The sequence below is a fragment of the Epinephelus lanceolatus genome, chromosome 15, assembly GCF_041903045.1.
Source record: "Epinephelus lanceolatus isolate andai-2023 chromosome 15, ASM4190304v1, whole genome shotgun sequence".
Taxonomy (NCBI): domain Eukaryota; kingdom Metazoa; phylum Chordata; class Actinopteri; order Perciformes; family Serranidae; genus Epinephelus; species Epinephelus lanceolatus.
Window position 1 is genome coordinate 25610503 of NC_135748.1, and position 11953 is coordinate 25622455.

The window sequence follows — 11953 nt, forward strand, 5'->3', positions numbered from 1 at the left end:
ACTATCTTCCAGACTCCCCCGGCGTGCCCCCCAGTGCTGGAGCTCACCAGCTCTTCAGAGGCTTCAGCTTTATTGCATCGACTCTGTTGGAGGAGGAAGGTTCAGTGGAGAAGGTCAAGCCCCCGCCGCACCCAGTGGTCCAGGTCAGAATAAGTTGTTGCTTTTGTGTGTTTCTTTTCATTTGAACTACCTACCAGGAGATCCACTTTCAAAGCTTAAAAGTCTAGTGATTTCCTCCCTTTTTCAGTCTTGTGTTATCACTGACTACACAGCTATCTAAAGAAAGAATGGGAAAAGACAGAGAAAGAAGGGAATGAAATGGATTAACAGAGGTGCCTTCAGATCCTCTTTTCATGCCTGACAGGAACAGTAATTAGCTCTGTGTGCTAGATTGAGAGAGACAGTTTTACAACGAGCAGGAGAAAAAGAAAAAGTAGATTCAGCTCCCTTTGGAGAACCACTGACATCCCTTTACCTCATCAGCTTTGTCAGTTAATACCTTCGCTTACATCCGCTCTTCTTCCTCTGCAGCAGTTACACGGGAAGAACCTGCTGTTCAGCGACGGCTACATACTGAAGGAAGACATCGGCATGGGCTCCTTCTCCGTCTGTAAACGATGCGTCCACAAAGCCACCAACACAGAATACGCTGTCAAGGTATGAACACGCATACAGACATATGACTTGATACCACATAATGGGATGGTTAAACCCAAAGTCAAAAATACACACTTTCCCTCATACCTGTAGTACTTTTTATCAGTCTAGATTGTTTTGGTGTGAGTTGCCAAGTGTTGGAGATATCAGCTGTTGTAATGTCTGCCTTCTCTCAAAGATAATGGAACTAGATGGCACTCTGCTTGTGGTGCTTTTTTTCCATATTTTATATTAAATTTACATCTCAAAAAGAATATTACATATAAAAAACAGACAAACAGACATACTAGACCCACATACAAAAAACCCACCCAAAAAACAAACAAGAATAGGATACATTTTGTTGATCTTTTCTGTGGAGTAATGTTATCTATGCGTGACTTAAAACTGAATCAACTGCAGTCTAGCATTATTTGAGCTTAGATGGATCCTCTTCATCCTCTCATTCACCACCTCCTCAGTGAACTCTACACCAAGATCTGCCTCCCATGCAGATTTGATATGGTTTGATGAAATAACAGTCACACGACAGTCACCGTGCAGAAGGAAGCGTGCATCTACTCATGGATAAGAGGCTTGTGCTCGTGATAGCGCAAGAAGCAAACATTAATGGCATCCTCTTCAGCTGAGCTGTAACGGTTTAAGCCTAGTTCACATTACGCGATTTTCACCACGATTTGTCGCAGAGGATCTTGAGAGCCACCTTGGGTCGGCGGTGAGTCGGCAGATAGTCTGCCACGACGAGTCCTCATGTGTGAACAAGCCTACAAGCAAGACGCCCCCTCGTCTGCGACTGGGACTGGATATCTGGCTAGAAAACTGGAGAAGTCTGACACGACAGCACGCAGGAGGACGGAAGAAATGTCAGGACAAGCCGGCAACAGGGTTGCCAGGTCCGCTTATTAGCTGCGACTTTGGGCTTGTTTTTTTGTGAAGTCGCTTACAAATATTGGTAGTTGTGGGTTGCAGTTTTCTGGGCTTGTTTCTAAAGTGGAGTTGCTTATTTGGGCTTGCTCTCTAAAAGCCGCCTTTCTCTATATATATCCGTCGCTTCTTTTGGGCTTGTTTCCATAGCCCTGGTTGCTTGTTTCTCTCCCAAGATCTGGCACCACTGACAAGCCGGCAAGCAACAACAACAATGGCTGCGTCCACAGGATCACGGGGAGCGCGGCCCTGGAAGCAGATCTGATTCAACACTGGGCAGAATATCCATGACTTTACCATGTGTTGTGTCCAAGTTAAAAAACGTAGTTTGGCGACGTCACCGCGTTATCTGGGGCTCTGTCGGCGAGGGCATGGTGGAGAAATCTTGTGGTTTGCACACACAGGTCGTAACGCAGTTGGCGAGACTCCCGCTGACAGAAACACACGTCGCCAGGTATGAACACTCAAAAGATTACGATAGTCTCCACAACGCAAAATCAGGGTGAAAATCGTGTATTGTGAACTAGCCTTTAGCTAGCTCAGTGGTGCTAGGTGAGCTAGTAGTAGATGCACGCTTCCTTCGGCATGGTGATACAGTTGATGGGTGTAGTTTGGTAGAAAATAAATAGTTCCAACATGAAACTGCTCACAACAAGGTCTGTCGGTTATCTTGAGTAACCAGGTCATGATTTCTGGAAAGAGTAATGTATTTTTTTGGCGCTTTGAGCACCACAAACAGAGTGCCATATACATCTATTATATTTGAGAGAAGGCAGACATCTCTACAGCCGATATCTCAAGTTCACGGCAACTCGCACCGAAACAATCTAGACTGATTTACAGCGCTACAGGTAAGAGGGAAAATGTGTATTTTTAAGTCTTGAAATATTAACTTTTCATCTCTGTTTTTGTGTTTGACAGATGATTGACAAGACCAGCACAGACCCCTCAGAGGAGATTGAGATTCTGCTTAGATATGGACAGCACCCCAACATCATAACACTGAAGGATGTGAGTATAATAGCATGCACTGATATCACACTAGTGTTTGCCTAGGGCAGTAAGTGTGCCGAATGTCACAGCTGGTGATATGATCATGTGTGTGTTTCTGTCTCAGGTGTACGACAATGGTAAGCAGGTGTTCATGGTGACGGAGCTGATGCGTGGAGGAGAGCTGCTGGATCGGATCCTTAAACAGAAGTTTTTTTCGGAGAGGGAGGCCAGCGCTGTGCTTCATACCATCACCAAGACTGTAGAGTACCTGCACTCACAGGGGGTGAGGACAACTAGAAAAACTTCTGGTGTCAGTGTCTTCTGGGGACACAAACATCTGCATGAAGCTCAAACCAACCCCTCTCTTCTGTCTGTATCACTCCCTCCTGTTTTGTTCCGTCCTCCAGGTGGTGCACAGAGACCTGAAGCCCAGCAACATCCTCTACGTTGATGAATCAGGGAATCCAGAGTCTATCAGGATCTGTGACTTTGGCTTTGCTAAGCAACTGCGTGCCAACAACGGCCTGCTGATGACACCGTGCTACACCGCTAACTTTGTAGCTCCTGAGGTGAGCTGAGTCACTTGTCAGTCTCATTCCTTGAATGCTGTTGAAACTTCACAGTGTTAGACTGTTGCATTAAATGTGAACCTCATTATAGGTGTTGAAGCGTCAGGGCTACGATGAAGGATGTGACATCTGGAGTCTGGGAGTCTTACTGTACACCATGCTGGCTGGGTGAATACCAACTCTTAAACCTTTTTCTTGACAGTTTTTTCTTTCTCGCTGCTCTTCATACTCACTCTGTCATCTGTCTCTTTTCCCTCCACCAGTTTTACTCCATTTGCCAACGGACCTGAGGACACTCCGAATGAGATCCTGAACAGGATAGGCAATGGTCACTTCAGTCTGACTGGTGGCAACTGGGACACTGTGTCTGAGGCTGCCAAGGTAGACCTGACTGGCACAGGGGTGTGATTTATTCTAGGGCAAGAGAAGACATGTCCCCTTCAGTTTCTCAGTGCAAAAACAAAAAACAATGTTATATATAGAAACAAAACAAGAGTAACTGTGCACACTAGAACCACATGGAAACAGCACCCCATCAAGCTCCCAGTCCCCCTTTAAACTCTCCTGCTCTCATTCAAAGCAGTTAATACCCTTTTTCCATTACCACTTTCGGTCACACCAAGTCAAACCATGCTGCACCAATTTATTTTTCAATTATCAGTTAAGGCACACTGTGCCACTCCAAGCTGCACCAGAAATAGACCTTCTCTGGGGTAGGGCCAAAAGCCGGCCAGCCACCCACAAGTGGGTAATGGTGACGTCTCGCCAACCACAGCCAATCCCTGATGACCCCCCTTCTCCCCCTGAAACAGGCGTTTCTGTTTGTGTTAAGCCAGCACATGAGCAAGTTTCGCCCCTGGACTGACATCTCTTTTGCTCATGTTCCTCATAGATAACTCAAGTTTCCTTCTGTCACAATTTCATATTTATTGTGTGCTCCTTTTAGGAACTTGTGTCCAAGATGCTTCATGTGGACCCCCATCAGAGACTGACTGCTAAGCAGGTCCTCAAACATCCCTGGATTGTCCAGAGAGACAAGCTACCCAACAGCCAGCTCCCACACCAGGACCCCAAACTGGTCAAGGTAACAGATATGAAAGGAATACTTCCCCAAAATGACTATATCAAATTACTCACCTCAGTGTTACACTTAATTTCTGAAGAAAACTTTTCTCACAATGCCTGCGGATGACTGAAGAATCCAGAAATTTCGAAAATTCTTGATGAATTAAAATCATCGGGGTCCACGTTTAACAAAGGCAAAACTATAACAAAACATCTTTTTTACGAACTTGTGTTGTATAATTTAAGTCTCATTTGTCCAGGCGAATGCTCGGTACTTTACTAACTGATCGTCTTCTCCAACAGGGAACTGAACTAAAATTGATCCATGTTTTTTTCAAAACCAGACTCCATTAACAAAAGCAGACAGCATGCAAGAAAAACGTTTTCTGAACTAATTTAAGGGGACACAAAGTGAGTAAAGCAGGATTTATACTTGTGCATCAGCTCTGTGCAGACCCTATGCTGTAGCCTACGCATGTGGCCTACGCCTATGTGAGCATTTATACTTGTGCCATGGTGTGTCAGTGTCACTCTGCAGTTACACCTCTGAAACACTGGTCGGTGGTGGGAATTCTTTGAAGTGCTGTAAACTTTAGTTGATTCAAAACACACCCAAAACACACATTAAACATGGCTTAGCAACAATTTTAAACACAAGTACACAAATCAGCTTCACTATAACTCGCAGCATTCACAGACAAACACTTGTCTTTATCTGGACACATTTTTCCCACAAATACAACATGCTAACGTTATTAGCACAAGCCTGTGGCATTTTACATTGTATAAATTAGCCTCGTGGCTAGCAGACTTTTCCTCTACTTATATGAAGCCAGGAACAACAGCAACATTTAACAAAGGTAATGTTACAAAATTAGGTGCCAGTTCAACTCACAAGGTTCACCGACAAAACAACTGTCTTTTACTAAACACGTTTTCCAAACAAATATAACATGCTAATTTTATTAGCACAAGCCTATGGCATTTTACATTGTATAAATTAGCCTAGCAACTCACAGAGATTTCCTCTGCTCATATGAAGCCAGGATAAATCACACATAGACATAAAATGCTATTTTTGTGGAGGCTTTATTGTCTTTACAATTTATTGTTTCTTATCTGTGAAATTAAAGTAAATAAAAGCTTTGTTTTGTAGACATTTGTAGAGGCAACGTAGGCAGCAGGTCTTCGTCACCATGACATGCAGTCATATTTCTGGGGAGGTGCATGTCAGGCTATGGCATAGGCTCAGCATTGACGCAGAGCGTACGCTGTAGGTACAGCGTTCGTTCATTACAGAAGTGTAAATCCCACTTAATTGATATACAAATGGTCATTTGGGGGGGTTAGGTATTCCTTTAAAATGACTGTAATTGCTGTTGAGTGGCTTTCTTTTTCAAACCCACATCTTGGATAGTTGGTTATTTGAGCTACAATCACCATACTACTTTTTCTGCACAGGGTGCGATGGCAGCCACCTACTCTGCCCTGAAGAACTCCCAACCAACCCCAGAGCTAAAGCCAATTGAAAGCTCCTTCCTAGCTCAGAGGCGTGTCAAGAAGCTTCCCTCCACCTCCCTGTAGAGACTCAAAACAACCGCTCGGCTCACTGGAGACTGACCAAAACCGCACCTCCTGGCTCCAACCACCCAGTCAGCTTGCACGGGGACTCAAGTGTCCACCCGCCTCTACCAGCCAAGGAACACTGACTGTGGTCCTGCCCCCATCTTGTGACATCAGTTGTCTGCTATCATCCTCCTTGTTCGGGCTCGTCAGCTGCTGTCTGCCAGTCCCCTTGGACTAGCAAAAGATCGTGAAGATAGCTGGGGGGCGATGAGGGCAAAAAAAAAATGGCTGCAGGTTTTTGGCAGATGTATTAGTGCTGTGTGTGGGTGTGTGTGCGTATGTGTGAGTGAGTGTGTTCGTGCATGACCAGCCCCAGAGACGATGCAGCCATGTTTTTCGATTGTGACAATGACAGTTTTCTCTCCTCATCATTGCTGTGATTGGTTGTCATCCAGCTTGCTGCACGCCTGTCCGTCTGCCTGTTTCGTTGTCCGTCTTCTTGTTCTTTTTGTAAAGTTGATGAGCTTTATATTACCGGGTGTGCTGCCAAAATCAATCTGTGCCGACAGCACAACAACACAGTACTGTCCAACTGCTGTTCAATGTTTTTTTGAAAGAGCATTGTTAACATGAATATTAAACATTTCTGCCATAAATGCCTCCTTGGCTTCGGTACAGCCAGGACACGTGGATTCTGGGAAATGTCAAATGCTGATGTTTTGGTTAATGTCACTCTATGCTTGTGTTTTGTTTTACAGAGAGTGTGAGGGTGTGTGTGTGTGTGTGTGTGTGTGTGTATGTGTGCGTGTGTGCGCGCGCGCGTGTGTGTGTGTGTGTGTGTGTGTGTGCTGTCTTGCGGGATGCTGCAGGGTCATGTGCATGGTCCGGTGACGTGATGATGTCATGTGGCTTCCTTGTTTCTCTCTGCTCCCTTTTCTCTGCTTGGTCAACCTGCTGGCAACCATTTGAGATGTCTATTATTTTTATTACTACAAAAACTAGTAAAATAGGTGGCTTTCTGTGAAAGAAAACTTGCCCAAGGAACAATGTGGCATGTTAAAATTCTATATTTGCTTTGTTTTCTCGTTTTCTTTTCCACTGTGTTTCTTGGATAATGCATATTGAATGCTGTTTCCTGTGTTGGCTGCTTTCGTTGTTGATCGTTTTGTTTTTTCTTTTTGTCCAAAGAACGTGGTGATTAAAAATAGTGAAAGACACGCTGAGCACATCATAGTCTGTGGACTTTAATGCCGTACAGGTCTCTCCTTCTGTTTCGGGATGTGAAAGGGAGGAGCTTGGCTAACTGTCTGTATTTGAAGCACTCCAACACAGCCTCTCTCCCCCTTTAAAAACTGTCAGATCACTGGTTGTTAATATCACACAGACCCTCAGCAGTCTCGTGTTTAACTCTTTCATACGTGGTATTTAAATCATTCCATTGACTCTGTTGATTATATATCTTGTTTTCATTTTATTGAGCCTCTATTTGAGACATCCTGAAGAAGAGTGAGTGTGTGTCATTGTAAGTAGCTTCACAGGATAGGTCCTGCTTTCAGCTCGGTGCCTGGGCCTACAGGTGAGGCAGAATGTCTTACATGGATAACACATGATGAACAAACCAAACGGCCTGTACGCGTGTAGAAGGGAAGACCTGTGTGGCTAAATAATCAATGAACCAGCTGTCTTACCTCAAAAGGGATCAAAGTTATATTCTAATTCTTGTTTGGTGGCAAAACTCTCCCTCCTTTGACTAAATTTATGGTAAGATGTTATTGTATGATAAAGATGAAGATTTTTATATCTTACAAATATTAAAAATTCAGTTGCTACAACAAAAAGTGTGTCTCTTGTTCTGTTTTAGTTTTACCCTAAAGTGATTTAGCATTTGTTATTTGGTTAACAGGTGACTCTAAATTGTCTGTAGGTGTGAATGTGAGTGTCAATGTTTGTCTCTACGTGTCAGCCCTGTGATAATCTGGTGACCTGTCTAGGGTGTACCCCACCTCTCGCCCAATCTCAGCTGGGATAGGCTCCAACCCCCTTAAGACCCCTAACAGGATAAGCAGTTACAGAGAATGTATTAATGAATGAATATTTTATTCCATTTTTGTAAACAATACAACATCAGTACTGCAATGTATTGTCATGCATGTTTCGTCCTACTGTCCTGCTGTTCCGGTGGACTGATGTGTTTTTCTCATGTCGTCAAAAGCTGTTTTCAATCTGCTGTCTACCTGATTTCATGTGAATGCAGCAATGCCTTTGACTCAATAAGGAACAAACCAGATCAAGTGAAAGGTAAAGAGACACTTCAGACACTTAGAATAACAATCTGAGTTGCTCTGTGGCAAAAATAACCACTTTTAATGGACATACAGTGACGATGCTCAATTGCCCCATTTGCCTCCATTGCAGCTCGTTCTGCAGCTCTGAAACGCTGCAGGCTCCCTCAATACAGGACCCATTTCAAAAATAGGCTCATATCAGTCTTTTTGATCACTTTACACTGGAAAATAAAAACGGGGGTTGAAAAAATGCAGAAGTTATCCTTTAATAGCATCTAGCCTTTAGGTTGCAGAACTGAAACTTCTCCTGAGTGTAGTAAGTGTGTAGGAGAACTATGGTGTGAAAATGCCAATGACCCTATCTAGAGCCAGTGTTTAGTGTTTGTTTGTTCTGACCTCTGTGGGAGCTACACTGGCTCATTCTAAGTTAACGAGAACAATTCTTTGTTTCAGGTGATTATAAACTAATGAAAACATAAATTCAATGTACCATTTCTGCCCATAGATGTCCCTTAAAATTCACACACTGGACCTTTAATGATTCTGGATGATGTATGATGTATGATTGTGCTTCGCTGCAGAGGCTGCTATGTGGGGATACCCTACTCTTATGATGTCAAGTGCCCCCACTTTGGAAAAACACTGGAAGCAATGGCACATGATTAACGCCACCTGCCGCCCAGCTGCACTTTGATTTGGTTTTTGTTGTTGTTATGTGCTCGTAGTAGGCAGAGTCTTGCATAGTACAATGAGGATGTCTGTTTTATGAAGAAAAGGTTGAGATTAAACACTTCGGTGCCCACAAGCTGTGGGATATTGTTTTAAACTGAACCACTGGTAAAATAATTCTAATGATAATCAGATTAAATGTGGACTGGTACTAGATCTGCAGGGGAAAATGATCTCAAACATCTTTCTGAGAGGATTGCCAAACATGAAAGCAGCAGGAAGACGCCATAAAAGTGTATCTGTGCCAGAGCTGACGTGGCTACCCCAAACTGACACAGCAAGATGGAGAAGAGACAGCAAGATGGAGAACAGGTATGTGTCCAGTTGGATTATAACTTGTGTTCAGCTGCGTGGGAAAGGTAAAATAGTGCATTGTGTCAAACAGTGAAATTATGCAATTTTATGGTTTTGTACCTGTGCAAAGCAGTCATTGCCCCACTACTGGCTGGAATATATACGCTTCATAAACATGAGGTTGCAGGATATGACCGTGTATACTGTGATGATATGTTCATGGTAAAAAAACAACACTCTTTTTAAACTATAAAGTGTATCATTTACAGGTACACTGGATGTTTAGTGTTAAAGGCTGTAGCATGAGGATTGATCTGACAGTGTGTAACTGATGTTACATGTGTATCAGAGTGATGGCCTGTGGAAAGAAACTGTTCTTGTGTGTTGTTGTTTTAGCGTACAGTATTCAGTTGTGCCTAACAGAGAAGTGACATTTGAACCAAATGTGTCCAGGGTGTGAAGGGTCTGCAGTGATGTGTCCTGCCCATTTCCTGACTCCGGACATGTCCTGGATGAAGGGCAGGTTGTAGTCTGTTCTGTGGCTCTGTGACACTTCATCTTGTTAAACAGGTTTTATTTTGGAAGAGGAGAAGGAAGAAATGATTTTGTATTTAGCTGAGATACACAATTCACTACAGCAGATTGGTATCTGTGTCAATTGGGTATGTGCCATGACATTACTGATCCAGTTGTGAACGCCATTCTAAAAGCAGCTGTCAGTTACATGTGTTCAGTCATTTTTTATGTAAAGATTATTTGTATAGGGACAAGTCTGTAGCATACAGAAATGCCACACACCACAGTATTTATAGCCTAAGCTAATTTGCAATGCCCGTCCCTAGCTGGGCCTTAGATACCAAAGACTCAGCAACAAGAACACCAGTAACAGTGCAAAGTACAAACAACAATAAAACACAAGACACAAACTGCAACACATAATTAGCACCACAGAAGAGGAAACACCAAATTAGTCATGACTGCATAACTGATTCCTCTTTAAAAACTGTTTCAGGTTGAGTTTAAAGTGATCGAAATCAGGATCCAATTTGAGTTCTGTAGGTAAGAAGTTCCATGTGTTAATTCAACGGACGGAAAGCCTTACAATGCCCACTGGCTGCTCCACGTGTTACTGAGCCAGGAGCTTTAAGTGCCACATCAATCTCTCACCTCCCATTACATTACATAAAAAATATTCCAAGTAGTTCCAGGCAGTGAAGTACACTTATTTGAGATTAAGGAGAAACAAAGTACTAGTATCTGCAGATACACTCGGGGTTAATTTCACTGAGAGTTGGATCTCTATTACGTACCTAATTATCTGACCCCCCGCTCCTGCCTTCCTGTGGCTCCACAGCTTGGTGTGTTTCCACTGCTGGTCACTGGAGGGAGATAAAGTGCAAGCATTTAAGTAAAAGTTAAATTAATACTGCTCTGCATAGTTAAATGCTTTCTGTTATGGCACTTAGCACTGACCATGACTGATGCCTCTCACTCTTCTTTATACTTTATTCAACCACTTGTGGTAACTGACTCATTCAAAATGTAAATATTTCCTCTTTAAACGGCCGCCTCACTTAACTGCTGCACAGTTTGTCATATTAAATGTAAATTGTGCGTGTGTAAATTATATTTAGTCATGCACAATGGAAACAGCTCACAATATATGCATGAAACTGACTCTGCTTCAGCGCCTCTCCATCTGGCTCTCCTTGCCTCGAGCATTTTATCTGTCATGTTATTCCATCTCTTCCTCCTCCTCCTCCTCCTCCTCCTGCTCTCTCTGTCCTCCAGCATGCAAACACTCTAACATTGTGAACCATTGCAGCAGATTCTGTTTAACAGTATCAAGTCTCAGTATCACCGCATACATCAGCCTCTGTATGCACAGCAGCGCTCACTTACATAACAGTCACAGTAACGGCTGGTACTACTTTGGGGCTGCTGGTTTCTCTTGCTCTCACTGATGAGATTTCTGCCGCTAAGATACACAATGGTGTCAGAGAGAGATGCAGTCTTAAATTATCCATACACTGACACACATTTTAGCCTCCCATTGGGTTCTGCTCTCTGTGCTTTGACGTCACTGTGCCAGTAAGTCACACTGCAATGACTTCCTGCTCCTTTGCACACACACACTTAAACACACACACATACAGAGCGACTGACTCAGCCTGCAGCAGCAGAACAAGGCTGCTGATATTGATTACAGATCAGCGGAAAACTAGCATCATCACCATCATCTGTCTCCTGTCTCAGAAGAGAAGAAAGTAGTGCAGTTTTTATCCAGGGCCTGTCTCCTCAGTTTACTGCAGCTGTCAGCTCAAGCTGCTCTGCTCAAATAGAGGCTGGGTTTTCTTCGAAGGATGGGAGAGTGTGTGGGTGTGTGTGAGAGTGGATGCAAATCTGATCAGAGCTGTAATGGGACGCTGTCCAGGGCTGAATAATTGAATAGTACAGTCAGTTCTTTTTGTTTGTGTTTTTCTCTCATAGCTGTGACGTGCTGCTCGTAGCATCCCCTGTGATTCTGTTAAATTGCATATGCAAGCACAAAAACCTAAGACTGACACTTAATCTCACTCCTGCTCTCTTTACATCACGTCCACAAGGTTAATGTACAGTTTACATGGTAGCACAGCAGTCACCCTGCACACATACACAAACACAGTGCAAGCTTCTTTACATACAACACATGTTACACAATGCATATTTGGAGGACATTATGCTAGTGTCCCTATCATCATGTTACTAGATGCATGTGATATATATACTGTATATGGTACATGCAATATATATGATAATAGCTGCACCAGCTATGAAGTTTACTAAACATTGATCAAGAGCACCGCTGCTATAGAGTCCCAGAAATGATAA

General features: G+C 43.3%; 1 protein-coding gene across 5 annotated transcripts in view; it reads left to right on the top strand.

The window, feature by feature from the left end:
- The window catches only part of rps6ka1 (ribosomal protein S6 kinase a, polypeptide 1), a 79156-nt gene extending 71544 nt beyond the window's left edge, over positions 1 to 7612 (top strand). For all 5 annotated transcript variants that reach the window (XM_078175084.1, XM_078175085.1, XM_078175086.1 and 2 more), the window contains 9 exons: positions 13 to 143; positions 532 to 657; positions 2503 to 2592; positions 2699 to 2857; positions 2982 to 3143; positions 3235 to 3311; positions 3407 to 3524; positions 4090 to 4227; positions 5670 to 7612. In XM_078175084.1, coding sequence (XP_078031210.1) covers positions 13 to 143; positions 532 to 657; positions 2503 to 2592; positions 2699 to 2857; positions 2982 to 3143; positions 3235 to 3311; positions 3407 to 3524; positions 4090 to 4227; positions 5670 to 5792 — 1124 coding nt within the window. In that variant the 3' untranslated portion in view covers positions 5793 to 7612. The remainder of the gene's footprint in view (positions 1 to 12; positions 144 to 531; positions 658 to 2502; positions 2593 to 2698; positions 2858 to 2981; positions 3144 to 3234; positions 3312 to 3406; positions 3525 to 4089; positions 4228 to 5669) is intronic.
- Positions 7613 to 11953: the final 4341 nt, after the last annotated feature.